Here is a 16,852-nt window from a genome sequence, read left to right as displayed (position 1 = left end):
TTGTGTGTGTGTGTGAGTGTGTGTGTGTGTGTGTGTGTGTGTGTGTTGCACTGATTTGTGAAACCCAAATATCTGTTCATCTCCTACTTAGAAAAATACATTCTAAGTGGTAAGTGGTCACTTACCTTTTCAGAACAAATCTCAATTAACATACCCTTCAAGAAGAACACTTAACAAAATCTTATTTTTCATTCTTAACAGCTTTCTCCATAAAAACGTTCCACAAGTATATCAAATTAGCCCTAACAACTACTGTCAAGTACTTAATGAAACACTTCTTCATAACCCATGACAATTTAACAGGAGTGAATTTAATAATAGCAATAAATACAGATGGGACTACACAAATGAAGAGGGTTCTGAAGCATAATTCTTTCTGTATTAGGTGGCATCTCAGCTTTCTCATCTGAAATGAACCAAGAAATTAATTATAGTGATCATAGCAGTAAGAAAAAAAAAATCAAAATCCAATTGATACTCTTGGAAAGAATGCTTTAGTTCTTTTTACCCACCACCCACTTCACGTATGCTGGAGCCAACCGACTGAAGGAAGCTCCAAAGAGAAGGCAGGCTTTAGGATAAGGAATGTGGTTTCTGACCTTGTTGTGAAGGAGAGTGCAATAGTGGCTTCTCCCATTTACATTGTAGGGCAATAAAATGCAGTTGCACAAGCATTAGCCCAAAATTGCTTCAAGAGAGCGTAGGCTTACGAGCAAAGGTATTCTCAATTCTAGGCAACCTTCCAACCTGCCTCACCTGTCTTCCTCTAACTGTAGGCAGATTCTCCACCCTCCATTCTCCTCTGAACCCCTTCACCTTCTGGCACTTCCCATCTCAGGAGGAATTTGCCCTGGATGGACTTTATGTTGCACACCACTGCTACCCGTCTGCTTATGGAGGATCACTGGCCCCAGCCCAGAGTACTTACAGAGCTGTTTCTCTTTGAGGATCTTCACCCTTTATGCAGAGCTAAAGACAAACGGAACAAGGGTAATGAGTTTGCTTGCTTTTCTGAAGCCCATGGATAAACACTTTGAATGCGTCAGGGTGTCTCAAGGGACAGGAAACCCAATTGTCTGTCAATCTCCTATCTAGAAAAAGACACACCCATACAGAGGTGGCTGGAAATACAGCCATCTCTTCACTAGTCTAAGCCTTATTTCTTTGGCCAGATTAATCATTTCTAGTGAACATAGAGAATGTGTAATTCTTAAGCCAAAATGCTTCCAGGATTCTGAGGTTGTTGAGTATTTCTTTATTTCGTAGGAAAAAATTTTCTTTGGTTTGGAACAGGGGGTGGGTGAATTTCTTCTTGGGAGACATTGTTGCCCTGAATCATACCCAGTTACCATATGTTTCAAGGAGAATGCCTTTTGTTGGAGAATGAACTCAGCCTCGGCCACACTGGCCTTTCCTTAGAGGCTTTCTGCCCGATTTGCTTCCCTTTGGCACTGGATTAACTGGTGGAGTCAAATACCTGGCATTAACCTCTGCATGCACGTACTCTGACCTGCATCATGCTAACCAACAAGCTTAACTATTCAACAATTCTACCTCCAGCCCACCACAGCCAGGGCATATGGCTGTACTCAAGAGGTGAGCAGCAAGTGCCATCTTTTTCATGCAGACCTCTGAATCCCGGGCAGATGCTCCTATATTTATTTATTGTACCAAAGGCACACATAGCAACAATAAGGGAAATTGAAAAAGAATAAAAATCAGCCCCAATATCCTCTACCCCTAACACCACAGCAATTTTCATTCCGGTCTTGTCCATATGCACTTCTGTTCTTTGTAAATCTGTACTCATAATATATGTACAACTTTTATTCCCTCGAGCAACTTCCATTTTAGATCTGATGGTAGAGAGACCAGATTGTCCAATTATGGCTCCTAACGCTAGTCGCTTGCAGAGTTAGTTCTCTGCCTTTATTTAGATGACTTTTTACCTAAATGGCTTAGAATACTTAGATACCTTCATGATTCTTTTTCTTCTAGCAATCAGTCCAAAACACAGTGTCAGAAAGACCACAACACTGGCAGCAATAATGGGTTCTATGGGTACAGCCGCAGTTCTATCTGTTGAAAATGCAAACACATAAAACAAGAACTAACATTTATATGCTTCTAATTTATGTACGTCTCATATGTCCCAGCCACAGTGCCTTGCATTTACATAAGTATTATTAGTCCCGATTTTACAGGCAAGAAGCCAGGGACTTGGAGAGGTTAGTTTACTTGTCCAAAGTCACAGAACTAGTAACTGGCAGAGACAGGTTACAAATCCATTCCTTTGTGGAAGGATCACTTACGGTCGTATGAGTAACTGCCCCAAAGCAGGTCGTCAGACCATTTTATGCCATGCGGAAAGCAGAAGTAAGATGAAGTCAATGGTTTTTCCTGCCTTTTGAAAAACCCGAAAGACAGTGGGAGGCGTCCCAGAGGGGGAAAGAGAGGGAGGAAAGCTTTAAGAGAAAAAAGTGGAAAGGTGAAGAGCCTGCTAGACTGAGGGGAGAGAGGTCTGTGGGCTCCAGGAGCAGTGGGGGCCCTTGTAGCTGTACTGTGATCTGCTCCAAGCAGGAAACAAGACGTTATTTAAGGTGGCTGCACAGTGCCCCTAGGGAAGCATTACTTTAAGCATCAGCCTTGCCAACCCTTGCATAGATTTTTATACTTCTCTAAATGACAGGGAAGAATAGAGATTTTACTTCTAACTTGGACTAGGAGGAGATCAGCAGCAACCATGACAGCCTGGAAATGAAAGTTTCCTTGTTTTCTTACATCAGGTAGGCTCAGAGCTATTTTGTTTATCAGGTATGATGGGCACAGGTGCCTGTGATCACAAGCTTTCCAAGAGCCTTTGAAAATAATTGAGACCTGAAAAAAAAGTATTGGCTCCGAAACAAGAAAAAGTGACAACATTAATCAATATTAATAAATGTTTAAACATCTATAAAATGTAACTGTGTGTTCACTATAACTCACTGTTAAATAATAATGTTTAAACCTTCAGAATCACATGAATAATTTATAACAGAATGTATGTACATTATAAAAATCCTTTCAAAATTTTTACAGCAGAAAAGTGTATTTAATGTGCTTCATTTTACTATGTTTCATAGGATATGGGATGAAATTTTCAAAAGTTAAGAGTGCTTAAGGTCAGAAAGGTACTTAAACGACCCTGTCTAAGCCCCTGGGTTCTGATGCCACACTAGGAGGGCAAGGGGCTCCCATTATGGTTCGGATAAAATTTTAGGAATGTATAGAAAATCAAGAGTGTACTCTTTATTGTACAATTGAGTTTGTGGAGGAAAATATATAGTCAACAAATATTTACTGAATGACTACTGTGTGTTAGGTGCAATGCTCGCCCTGGCCAAAAAATAGAGCAGACATGGAAGGCTCCTGCCTTCTTGGAGCTCCTATTCTAGTGGGGAAGACAGATACTGAACAAACAAAAACTATCGATTGAGGTAAATATTATAAAGGACACAGAGAGTATCTGAGGGGTGAAAGGCGGAGAGGAAGGGAAAGAGGAGACTTTAGATACATCTAAATTTAAAGCCCAATCCTGTATGACTCAAGATTATGAGATAGGTTTTATCCTATATCCATAATCCATAGTTGTATGATGCATTAACCAATTACCTTCTAATTGTTTTCTTCTCCACTTTTGTCCAGTTCCTGCTTGGGATCATTTTGGGGAGTATAAGAAATGGATTAAGCATCCTTTACTCTTGCTCCCTTTTGGTTGCTGCTAAAAATTATTCTCATGAGAGTGTGGGCTGCATTAACCTTCTAGAGAAACTCTGCTCCGTGGGCCTGGGCCTTGTCATTAGCCCTGGCCTGTAATTGCCAACCCTGAGACATACCAAAGCGCTTCACCTTACAGGGGACCCTCTCTATTTGCAGGGCGAATGAAAGATGTCAAAATGAAGGGGGAGCAACTGTGGGATAATCAGGACCAGAAATCAGAATTCAGTCACAAATGGGAATCGTCTTACCGAGCTCGATAAAATGAAGCCACGTGGGACAGGTTTCACTCCATAAACAAGCTGAAATAAATTGCCTGACCCCTTGGCTCACTTTGGATTCCAAGTTTCTGTTGAAACTTGGCAAGTGTAACTGCGTCTCTCCCCTTGCCCTGTTTTCCTCTCTTGGTTGTAACCAGACCTGGTATTTTCCCCCCATGTTCCTTATGGTACAATAATCCCAGCACAGGGGCTAAAAATCTTACGCTCAAGAAAAGACCCTTGATGTCATTTCCAGCTTTGCATGGCCTCATTTAGAAACTTCCCCACTGAGCTGTGAAGGTGAGAGAGGCAAACGTGGCATCCAGCCTGACCACCAGCAGTCCCATGCTTACACCGCTCAGGCTGCCAACCACCAGGGAAGTAATAAAGCAGGATGAAATAAGAAAAACAAGTTGGTTTGGAAGAGCTCCACCCCAAACAGGATTCTGCCCACCTGAAAGCCAATTTGTCAAGCTGTCATCCTGCTTGCCACACAAGCTGTATACTTTTTTTTTTTTTATGTGACATAGAGCAATTATGATTCCATCTGAACTAAGAGGGATGTTGCAATTCCCCGTCTCTGCATGTGGTCTTTATAATGAGTTAGAACGGCATGGCCCGAGGCCCCCCACCAACTATGCTTCTGTGGTCCTGGGGGAAGTGAATAGCCACAGATTTCAATATGATGCCCCTTCCTCTACTTCTGACCGCATGAGTACTTAGATTATTGGTGTGTGTGGTTTTTAAAGCAGATAGCCCCTGGGCATACCGTCCCAGTTCTGCAGGACAAATTACTGAACACGCCAGTAACCACAGGACAGGGCATTCCACCAGCAGCAGCTCTTCCCTCTCCCCCCACCAGCCACTCTGTGGGGTGCCCAGACCCTCATGAGGGGCAGGAAATAAGAAGCCCTATGGTCACATCAGTCGAACACTTCTGGCAGGGGTTCAGTTAGCCTCCTGGGAACTGGCAAGAAAGGCAACGAGTGGGCACAGGGAGGCAAATGACAAAGTAATAAGATACAGGAGCCTCAGCTTGTTTGGCTGTTCCTACCTTCGTGGCCTCAGACCAGGAGATGTGTGCACAAGCATTGTCTGCATCTGCCACACCAGGTATCTCGCCTTTCTCTTTTTGCATGAACACGAAATATGGGGAGGGATAAACACTTGGAGCTTCATTTGTTCCTTGTATTGTGGGGGTGATAAACCTGAGTAGGTGTAGCATGAAGCCAAGATAAAGGGCTTTTACCTTCCATTTTCCCCCCACTCCCTCTTCTGATTGGCCGATAGGTTACAATTTTCGAGTTAGGAGTGATTTTAGAGATCCATTTTCCTATCTAGTGAGTATCTTTTTTCTTTATGTGTTTCTGCCCTCCGTCTGTCGTTAGGCTATGAACTCAAAAGTCCAGTTCTAACAAACCTTGTTACCCAGGAGAATTCATGGAAATACTGCCTAAAAGCCAACCAGAATCGTCTTCTCCTACGGTTCTAGAAAAGGACCTTTGTTCAAAAAGCAGTGTCCTATCTATATAGAATGGGCATAATTCCCATAAAAGGGAGGACTAAAATTCTTAGTGGAAAACTAAGGGGGATAATTCTCCAAAGACCATCCTCGCTGCTAATCATAACTGTCATCATCATTTGTTGTCATGAAAAATATTTCCTGAGCATCTATTCTGAGTTTTGCACTGTGCTGGATACTATTTAAAAAGAGAGTTACCTGTGACAAAGAGGTGAAAGTCCTTGGTCACTGTTTTCAGAGGTGAGGTTGCAAAACAGCGGTAGGTTCCATTGTCAGATTTCTTGACTTTTGTGATTGACAGTTGAAGAGACTCACTTGTCTGTTGGACTTGGTGATTTTTCTCTAAATTCAGGATGCTGTTGTTTTTGTACCACATCATTTGAGCCTGGGGGTTGGATTTCACATTGCAAACCAACTTCACATCACTGCCTTCCCCAGCCGTTTGGAAGTCGTCTCCACTTAAGAGAGGAGGAACTGCAAGACTCAAGAATTTAGGTTTCATTAGCAGATAAGCAGTCGTTTACCATCAGTGTTCGGGGTCTTCCTTCAGTCTATCTCATGTAGTCAGTCATTCATTCATTTGACAAAAATTTATTGAGTACCTACTGTATGCCAAGCACTGGGCTAGAAATTGAGGATACAATGCGAAATAACATACATCCGGTTCCAAACCTCATAGAGCTTTTTCCTTCTTTTTCTTTCCTTTTCTTTCTTTCTTTCTTTCTTTCTTTCTTTCTTTCTTTCTTTCTTTCTTTCTTTCTTTTTTTTTTTTTTTTTTTTTTTTTTAAGGAGGGCGCAGCTCACAGTGGCCCATGCGGGGATCAAACCAGCAACCTTGGTGTTATTAGCATCATGCTCTAACCAACTGACCTAACCAGCCGCCCCAAACCTCATAGGACTTTTAATGTGGTGGAGAAGACAAACCATGAAACAAATCTAGATAATAATGAATCTGTGCCAAGTAGAAAATTTGTAACACCGCCCAAGATTATAAGCCTTGTATCTACTCTAATAGTTAATATAATAAACCAATCTGGGCGAGGGTTGGAGAAAACAGTATGATATTAAGACAGCAGGCATTGCCGTTAGCCCTAATTCCATCTACATCCCTTACTGTGATCTTGAGAAATTCACTTAACTGCTAAGTAAACTGCTCAGTTTCCTTATCTAAAAAGTGGGGTAATAGCCACCTCATGAGTTGCTGTGAAGATTAAATGAGACAATGCCTGTGAAGAATTTACAACAGTGCTAATTAGCACTGTTATTATCCTGGTGGTGGTGGTGGTTTTAACAGCTCGTCACACTCTCTATTTTTCCACTTTATCTAAGCACATGTGCCCCACACACATATTTACCAATGCGTATTGCATTTCCTCAATGATCCTCTAGAAATAATGTCCTCCTCTTAGGTTTTCCAATCGAGGCAACTCTGGCATCTATGGAAGATGAGTGTGACTTTCTGAGTCCCTCTCATCCCTCAGTGTGAGCAATTCCTTACTCCCTCCATGGTAAGGGCAGTTGTAGACCCATAGATAGTTGGGTCTACACATTTATCTTCACAGATAATTCCAACCCTCGTCCCCACGAAGGCTTTCCAACATGTAGGGGGAGAAATGGCTGAGCTGACTCTCTCTTCTCCTCTATTTGCATTTTCTGGCCAAGGTGTAGAAGAGTAATAAAATGCTTGAAAAGTGGGCAATGGGAGAGAGATTAAAGGTAGAGAAGGAAGAAGACAGGAGCTTGTATAATCTGCTCACTGAACAATTAGACCCTGAGTAGGATGTGCTATTAATAACTCTCAGAATGACATTTTGTTGCTCTTTGGAACGAGCGAGCTTGAATTTCGTATCTAAATCCGAGGATTTTATGTGGTATTCAGATATGTAGGAAGCTGCTAGAATGGAGAACATAATTACCAAATATACCAGTTCCACCAATTCCACAGGTCCTATTAGTTATTTCTTTTTATTTAACTATTTTTATGCATATCAACTATACCTGTGTATTCCGTTTTTAAAAAACCAGTACGTTTCAGATACAGTTGAGGTTCTTCTTGACTCCACCCTCATCATTTCCTGGCTCCCCAGAGATACCCACTGCTGAGTTTGATGTAAATCCTTGCAGATCTTTTATTTTTAAATAGTTTTTTACACATATAATGTACCTACAGGAAATATATCGTGTTGTTTTAGGAGTGTGAGAAGGGTTTACTTCATTCTCTCCATTACTTGGATGTTTTTGAGATATATCTGTATTGAATCACAGAGATATGGCTCATTGCTTTTACAGTGCTGTAGTCATATGATAATTATATGTATAATTATATGTAATATGTATAATACATGACTCTCTAATCATTTTGATGGGCATTAGGTGTTTTCATTTTTGAAATGTTAAACAATGCTTCGATAAACATTCCTTGTATAAATCTCTTTAAGCACATGGGCATGTGTTTCTCCACAGTTAACATCTAGAAATAGAAATGCTGGGTCATAGAATAGGCACACTTTAAATTTTGATAGGTATTGCAAAAGAGGTGATCTCAATTTATACTTTCAGCAACAACATACGAAAGAAACTGTTTCTGCACACACTCCCCCAAATAGTGTGTTATTAACTGCTACTTCTAACAATAATAACACTTTCTCAGGATTTAATGTGCTATTCTTGTCAATTTTTATGAGCTCATTTTGATGGATCGATTTATGAGTTTATGTCAGTTATTGTCACGATGAATCACTAACCTGTTTGGTTTTTGTTTGTGTGCTTAGCAACAATATTTAGAAGGTGGTTATAAATATTATTTTATTTTGTTGTCAACACTTTTTTTTTAAATGAAAGATGATGTTAAATGTGAATTCGGGCTAGAAAACTGAAAATCATTTTTTAAAGCCACCAGATCATCTTATTGGCATTTCTGCCCTGCCTCCCTTAGGAAGGTAAGGAACCTGGGGATTTGTGTTCTGTTCCTACTAGCTGCAGCTGTGAGAATTCGGGCCCTTAATATGAGCCTCAGTTTCCTCATCTGTCATTTTTTAAGGATTACGAACTTCAATGGTTCCCCTGATAGTCCTGGATTCTATCAAAGTAGGCAGGAGGAAGCTTGCTAAAAATCACATTTTATTAATTCATAGACAATGAAAAACAAAACTCCTTTGCTCGGAACAAGCAAATGATTCACTCTGGAAACTCAAGCTGCAGGATGCCAGTATTTTCCAGAGCTAGATTCCTTGGCATTTTCTCTACGCTTTTATCCCGGACCAATGGTATTAATTTTTCACAGAAAAGTTTGCTGAGCTCGAGTCCAGAGCTCTTTCTACCAAATCATACCACGTCATCCCCCATCCCACATCGCCCCTCATCACACCATTCACACCACCCTCATGTAGAACCAGCTTCCCACCCAAACCATGATCACCTATATAATATCCTTTGAAGGATCCCTAACCCCATAGAATTCCACCAGGGGGTTACCAATTTCTAGAACCCAGCCATCAAAGAGCTTCATCTTTTTGGGTTTCAAACATGAACGGCCAATACATTTATGAAAAGGTGAAGACCCTCGTTCTCAATTTGGAAAATGAAAAGAAAATTTCATATCAGGCTGGCAGATTTCAAACTCAGTGCTTAGGAGGGTGTGGGGAAACAGGCACCCTCATGCTTTGTTGTGGGAGCATAAATAGGGCAATTTGGCAGTATCAGGCAAATGTTAAAATGCATACACTTTTTAGACCCAGATTTCAACTACCACTTAATGTAGTACAGACAACACAGACTAACCAGAAGTTGCCCTGTCCCCTTTACTCACAAGCGACATTCAGCACCACTGAGACGGACACCAACTGATCCCTTTGCAGCTTGCAGGTAAAAGTGACTCCATTGTCATTTTCACTGATGGAAGAGACACAGACGGAGCTGGAATTGATTTTATTTCCAGATTTCAAATCTACGGTCCCCTCTTCTCGGTACCAGAGAAGTTCTTCCTCTCTGGTGTGGTTTTGAACAGCACATCTCAGAGATTCTTGAAAGCCAAGATGAGTGTTTAGAATATAGTTCTCAGTTTTACCATTCACAGTTAAAACAGAACCTGGGAGTACAGGAAGAAATTATTAAGATAGAGTGAACAATCTAAATGGCCATCAACAAGGGATTGGTTAAATAGATTTATGTTACATGAGGATAATGAAATACTCTGCAACAATTAAAAAGTCATACTGACCTCTATACTTTTATAAGGAAAAAGATCCATAATATATTATTGACTAAAGAAAAGGAAAAGGTTAAAATGATGGTTACCAAATTTTGCTGCACATCGGGATCACCTGGGGATCTTAAAAAACTTACTGATGCCTTGCTCCCATCCCCAACCATTCTTATTAATTGATATGACTGCAACCTAAGCATTGTGTTTTTTAAAAGCCCCCAGGCAATTCTAACGTGCAGTGAAATTGGAGAACTGCGGGCTTAGAAAATAGTGTGTACAGAATTATCCCATTTACACACACACTCTCACACACACACATACACTTATCAGGAAAAGTGTTCAGAAAAATTCTATCTATGTGGAATAATATTGGTAAAAATAGAGAAAAAAGTGCAGAAATACTTACCAGACTTAATTTGTTTACGTCAAGGGGTTGGAAATAGCAAAGTAAGGGGGTGGGAGTGGGGAAATACAAAGGAAAAAGGAATATAGCAAAATGGAAAAATATTTAAGACATAATATTAGATAAACAGGCAGAATGTAAGTTACATTTCTAATATTACTATAAATATATCAAAATTGAATATGCATAGGGGCAAACAATTCTGATTAGATAATCGGATTTGGTCCTGCAGTTCTGATGTCTTAATATTGTTTTTGCAGTAAAATAAAAAGCTGTTTAAACAACTGTGATTTGTGAGGTAGACAAATCATTGTGGGGTGGGTGATCAGGATATATACTAGCTTGTTTTCATCTCTGATTTTTAGAAATACATATATTCATGGTATAGTAACAAACCTGAATTTCAGTTTTTACTTTCCAAGTTCAAAAGCAAGTAACAAAAGCTAAAAATGACTTTAGCTGCCACAAATTGCCTCTACATAACATCATTACTATATTCTATAAACACATTAACTTTTACTTTATAAAGTATAATCTGGAGAAAATAATGAGATGGCTGCCTAGTATTTTTTTAATCTGGAAGAATATACACCAAAACGTTGAGTGGTTATGTTTGGATGATGGCATTCAGAGGGATTTTTACTCTTCTTTATTCGTTTTTCTATTTCCTACTTTAATTTACAATGACGATGTATTACTTTTAAAATCACGGGGAGGGGGGAAGCTATTACTTTCAGATTGAGGTGAGGAGCAAATGCAGGAAAGATTTTCATGTTAGTGGTATGTTCAGATAAACAGCAGAAGATTATTTGGATATGATTAGTAATAACATGCATTAAAATGTAGGAAAATTTTGACTGTGGCTTTGGAGAGAATAGAATACTTTACCCTGCTTACAATATCAGAACCATAAAAATATTTTTTCGTTTAATTTTTTAGTGTATTATCTGACTCCTGTACTCCAAGCTGTACCAACTCTGTAGTCATTCCAATTTGGATTTTGGATTTTCCCAATGCCCAGTGATCATTTTTTAATCTGAAATTTTCCTTTATTTAAAACGAGGCCAAAGACAATAGTATGGTGGTTACCAGAGAGAAAGGAGATGGAGGGGAGGTAGAAAAGGGTAACGGGGGGGTCAAATATATGGTGAGGAAAGGAGATTTGGCTCTGAGTGGTAAACACAATGCAATATATGGATGATGTATTATAGAATTGTACACTGTATTCATCAATGTCACCCCAATTTAATAAAATTAAATTTAATTTCGTAAAAATTTTTAAAAAATCACAATACAATTCCAACACAGAGAAGAGGACAAAAAGAATGTGAACTTACTGGTCATCTCACGTGGCAGAAATAAAATCACTAAGAGAAGAAATCTGCATGTTTGCATTAGGCCACTACTCTTCCATGCCATCTTTAACGAATTCAAGTTGGATCTGCTGAGGGGAAAAGTGCAGTTGTTTCTGTTCTTTGGTCTACACTGAGTTTATGAACCTCCCTTTGTCTGTTATGCACTTAAAATGAGGTCCCAGATCACTTATCCCAGTGACAACGGTACTATTTCTAGTTTTTAAACAAGACTGTTCTGACTACTTAAATTCAAAGTACTTTTAGTATTAAGGATTTTTTATTAAGATAACAAAAAGAAATCCACAAGGACATAAGTTATAAAATATAGGGCAACTATAGGGCAGTCCTAGGGAAGATAAAGCCAGCCTTCCCCAGAAAAAATTGAGAATGTCATTTTACCGGATTTCCCTGAAAATAAAACTTAGCCAGACCATCAGCTCTAATGCATCTTTTGGAGCAAAAATTAATATAAGACTTGGTCTTATTTTAATATAATATAAGACTGGGTCTTTTCTAATATAATATAATATAATATAATATAATATAATATAATATAATATAATATAATACCAGGTCTTATATTAATTTTTGCTCCAAAAGACGCATTAGAGCTGATGGTACGGCTAGGTCTTATTTTTGGGAAAACACAGTAACAGAAAGAGATATGAAACTTGTTTCATTCTCAGATGGTCCCTACTGAACAAAATCAATCTTGTTTTGAAAGCCTCTCTTGGGTCATTTTTGTCAAGTTGCTCTCTGGTAATAGAGAGTTTTTGAGACTATTCCAAATCCCGTAGATTCAAATGATTTGTGCCCTAGGAAACAGTCGCAACATAGCCGCTAATCTTAAACCATGTTAATCTCCGCTTTTCCCCATCCTTCCACTACTGTCCGGTGCGCAGTACTCCTTCCCCTTGACCTACTCTGGACTAAAAATAATAAATAACAAAGGCCCCTTTACTCCCTTCTTCTGTGCTTTGCTGCTGCCATTCTTCTTCCTAAAATATTCTGCATTTCCATTTAGGAAAAGCAAGTATTTATTACTTCCTTTCAAGAGTACTACTACGAATATAGTAAAAACACACGTGGAGTGCTCTCTATGCAACAGACACTGTGTTAAAAACACTCTGCGTATAGTATTTAAATCACATTTAAGCCCCTAACAACCTCATGAGGTCATTTCTAAAGGTTTAGAGAGATTATATAATTTGCTCAAGATCCCAAAGACAGTAAATGTCAGGGCTAATTTGAACCTAGGACTCTCAAGGCCATCGTCTTTACCACCCTACTGCCTAGATTAATAGTCTCTTCCTTTAAGAAGTGGCTGTTAATCCCTTTCAGTCCCTGGCCACTCCTTAGACCTTCGCAACTTGGTGTTTTATATTAACCTTCAAGAGCTGAGACAGACCGATGACTACTTCAAGCCAGCTCTGCCTCTTCCCATCTAGGCCTGTCCTGACAGGAGCCAGTTTCATTCCTGCCAGGCTCAGCCTTTCTGGCTGGCAAGCTTGCTTCAGTCTTTCAATCAGGTGCAATGAGTACTAATATTGATTGTTAGGAATATTGATTGTTTTGTAATTTAAAAATTTTTCCAAAGAGATTTCTGTCACAGCATTGTAACAGTGACAATTTCAGAATTTGGTCATTAATAGAGTTTTCTCAAGCATTGTCCACTAAAAACTGAAAGTATGGGCTTCCTGGCAGACCTCATGCTACCCTATTAAGAAGGAATATTGATGTCTCCCCTTCGCTTCCACCCAGCTTGACTGCAATTTTTCAAAATGAATTTCCCTCCCTTGACTTGTTTTTAGTCTTCTTGATGCTCTACTTTCTACACAGGTCTTACCACTTACCGGCTGAGCTCTGAAAAGCTGACTTCCTTGGCCACTTGCTCCTCCGTCTGAGAACCCTGAATCTTTTCCCTGTTACCATCTTTATAATACTCGAATTAGAATACTTTATGACAGTAAGGTCAAGTAAATAATTAAATTGGGTTCAAAGTCTGTTTCTGGTTATGGATTCTTCGAGAAGACAGTAATTAGGGAAGACATCTTCTTAAATTCTAAGTGTTTATGTGTACCCAAGTTACTAGGTGGGGCCAGATATTACTAACAGGAAGGTAATTGTTCCAAGACAGCCTGACCTTATGCAAAAATTGGTAGCTCATCTCACTGAACATTGTCGTGCTCAAATGAGATGACTGTGCTTTGATAATCTGACAGCCTGAGAATTGTGATGGCAAGTCTGAGGACAGGTTTGATTTTCACAGCAGCCAAAACGTTAGGAGATTCCGCACAATTTAAATACTGCTGGAAAAATCTGACTCACCACTAGTGACCCAAACCCACTGTGTAAATTGTACTGAGCCAGCCATGGCAGGGACGGTTTTATTCCTCGGAGATTCTCACCTGATTGGGGAATCCTTCCATTGCACTTTTAAGAATTAGCACTTGAGGAAAACTTTTTTTTTATTGGTTAAAACATACATCTGTTGATGCTGTTGTTACAATGTGAATTTTATCTGGCAAGTACTATTGTTCCCGTTTATACTAGATTAGAATGAAATAATATTTACGGTTATCTACACATTTGAGCACATTGGTTAAGCACGCCAGGGATCTGTCTCTTCCTAGCTGTGAGCTAGGAAAGTTATTTCACCTCTGTGAGCCTCAGGTTCTTGGTCAATACAATGGGGAAAATAATAATGCCCTCCCTACAAAGTCATTGTGAGGATTAAATGAGATAAAGCATGTGAAGCAGCCACACAGCAAGCTTTTAATAAGCAGTAGCTATTGTTATTATTAACGTAGGCTGGGAAGGGCATAATAAATAAACACGGCCTCACTATAGCATTGTTCCAGTAAGAATCATAACTGAGAGCAGTTCCTGTCAGCTGGGTGGCAAGCACCATTTGAGCAGGTTTTGAGTTTGCTTCTCTAGGGTTCTAACAGTAGGGTGTTTTACTATTATCATTTGTAAATGAATTCAGCAATGAATCGATGTCTTAGTTCTGGGTCCCTCCAAAGCTGACCCTAAGACACACCTTTGGCTGCAAGTAGTTTATTTAAAGGTCATCTTGAGAAGCACAGTAAAGGAGAGATAGAGGGAAGGGAGAAAAACCAGCAAAGGGTGTGACAATGAACAAATTACTGCTGTGGGCAACTTCACTGGGGACTTTTTGACAAGCTCTGTGGAACACACCTCAGAAACAACTCTGGAGGTGGAAGGAAGCTTGGGTATTTATCCAACTTATCTCCATCACTGGTTCAGGGACACTCTCGGAGTGTTGACTCCCCAGCACCTCCAGCCCGCCTGCCCGGTGAGGGCAGAGTGCACTGTCTCTGTCCAGCAATGAATGTTCAGCAAAGACACTCAGGAAATCACCTGCTGCTGTGTTTCCCCGAAAATAAGACCTAGCTGGACCATCAGCTGTAATGCATCTTTTGGAACAAAAATTAATATAAGACCCGGTATTGTATTATATTATATTATATTATATTATATTATATTATATTATATTATATTATATTATATTATGTTATATTATATTATTATATAAGACCAGTCTTATATTATAGTAAAATAAGACTGGGTCTTATATTAATTTTTGCTCCAAAAGATGCATTAGAGCTGATGGTTTGGCTAGGTCTTATTTTCAGGGAAACACGGTATTTAGGAACTCTTTACAGGTGACCTCTAGGCCAGCCAAGGGAAAGTGGATAGGCATCCCCTTCTACAACTAGATATTAAATGATATTAGGAAATAATGGTTATTTTTTCTTATGTGTGATAATGGCATTGCAGTTACATAGGAGAGTGTCCTTATTCTTAGGAGATGACTGCTGGAGTATTTGTGGGTTAAGTGTCACGATGATTGCAACTAACTTTCAAATGATCCAGCAAAAATAAGTAAATCACACATACACAAAGCAAAATTGCAAAATATTAACACTTACTGGATCTAGACTCTAGCTAGGGTTACATAGTCATTATACTAGTCTTTCAACTGTTGTGTACATTTGACATTTTTATAATTAAAATATTAGAGGAAAGTAGCAGTTTTTATTGAGTATCCATATGCTAAGCATTGGGGATACCAGTGCCATCCAAGCCAATATGCTGTCTTTATCATGAATTACTAAAAGACTTGGCTTCTCAAGTCAGTCTACTGCCATCTGTACAATTGTTTTATACACATCTATAATTTCTACAAAATGAATGGTGCCCCCTGAATCCCACAACAATGATTGAGCCCCTGGGAGATACACAGAGCAAAACAAAGCTCCTGGTCTTTAAGGGTCTTACATTCTAGAGGGGGAAAGTCAATGATGGTCAGGAGCCAGGTAGAGTGTACTTGGTGCTGGGGAGGGATGTCAGATGTTTAAAATGGTACCATGGCGCCCCTTCTGGAGAGTCAAAGAAGTGACAAGATTTGTCCAAGGTGCTGTAAGTCGTCCCTGGAACAGTCCTCTTTCCTCGACCTGATGGAGAGGGGAAACCATTTCACCATAAGTAGCTAAGCCTAGCAGTTAACCATTAAACCTCAGTAGGTTGTCTGGTTGAAGTATTAACAGAGTCCATATGTCACATCTTCCACAAGTAACTCAGGGGCAAAGGGAGAGAAGAAAGGCAGCGCCGAATCTGGAAATTCCTGAGAGTAGAAACCAATTTGTTCCACAACAGGTGCATGCACTTCTGGACAGAGAAGGGGGTCCAAGAACTGGCAGCCATGGCCTCCTGATTTAGGTGAGCATAAAAAGCACCTGGCGAAGTCTCCAGGCACCTTTCCTTTATCAGTTCTGATGGGACTCAGGAATCTCATCTTTAACAACCTACAAGTTGACTGACACAGATGTCCAGGAATCTCATTTTGAGAACCATGGGACTAAGCATTTATGAGGGTGATGAAGGTGGAAGCCCCTCAGCTAAGGGGAAGTGCCTAGTACAGGGGGGTACTCAAGAAAGAGTGGAAGGAAGGAAGGAAGGAAGGAAGGAAGGAAGGAAGGAAGGAAGGAAGGAAGGAAAGAAGGAAAGAAGGAAGGAAGGAAACAAGGAAGGAAAGGAAATGAAGGGGAAGGATACCCACTCAGAGGTGAATTACAGGTGCAAGTGAGGTACTCTGCCCCAGAAGAGAATGCACACACAGGGCTGCTCTGTGGCAGACAGACTCTGCAGGGGCTCAGGCCTCACAGTACTTCCTGTTATATGGGAATGAAGAACAGGAGAGGGAAACAAGCAACCAGAATGCGGGAAAGGCCTGAGGGGCTGTGTGGGGACAGAGTCCCAGAGAGCAGTTTCCAGGCTCTCGGCTTCACGTGGAAAGGTGCTGGCTCGGGTAGTAGATGGCCGTCA

At 40.0% G+C, this 16,852-nt stretch overlaps 1 protein-coding gene across 2 annotated transcripts; it reads right to left on the bottom strand.

The window, feature by feature from the left end:
• Positions 1-289: 289 nt before the first annotated feature.
• Positions 290-13,433, bottom strand: TMIGD1 (transmembrane and immunoglobulin domain containing 1). Of its 2 annotated transcripts, none has more exons than XM_033090946.1 (7): positions 13,354-13,433; positions 11,483-11,589; positions 9,347-9,625; positions 5,737-6,012; positions 1,976-2,079; positions 929-969; positions 290-406 (listed from the first exon to the last, which is right to left on the bottom strand). In XM_033090946.1, exons 2-7 carry the CDS (start codon positions 11,562-11,564, stop codon positions 403-405), a joined length of 786 nt encoding a protein of 261 aa, XP_032946837.1. In that variant the 5' UTR covers positions 11,565-11,589; positions 13,354-13,433; the 3' UTR covers positions 290-402. The 2 variants fall into 2 exon arrangements, with proteins under 2 accessions (XP_032946837.1, XP_032946838.1); XM_033090947.1 differs by having other exon boundaries at positions 11,483-11,586; positions 13,354-13,422.
• Positions 13,434-16,852: the final 3,419 nt, after the last annotated feature.

The sequence above is a fragment of the Rhinolophus ferrumequinum genome, chromosome 21 (genome assembly GCF_004115265.2).
Source record: "Rhinolophus ferrumequinum isolate MPI-CBG mRhiFer1 chromosome 21, mRhiFer1_v1.p, whole genome shotgun sequence".
NCBI lineage: Eukaryota > Metazoa > Chordata > Mammalia > Chiroptera > Rhinolophidae > Rhinolophus > Rhinolophus ferrumequinum.
This window is presented reverse-complemented; position numbering and strand designations above follow the sequence as displayed.

What these genes read in the sequence shown, in the direction of transcription:
- TMIGD1 (XM_033090946.1), bottom strand. Translation starts at nt 11,564, where the DNA reads ATGGCATGGAAGAGTAGTGGCCTAATGCAAACATGCAGATTTCTTCTC. An exon ending in TCTGCCACGTGAGATGACCA is followed by an intron (nt 9,626 to 11,482) that starts GTAAGTTCACAT and finishes CTGTACTCCCAG; the next exon opens with GTTCTGTTTTAACTGTGAAT. An exon ending in GAAGAAAAAGAATCATGAAG is followed by an intron (nt 970 to 1,975) that starts GTATCTAAGTAT and finishes GTTTGTCTTTAG; the next exon opens with CTCTGCATAAAGGGTGAAGA.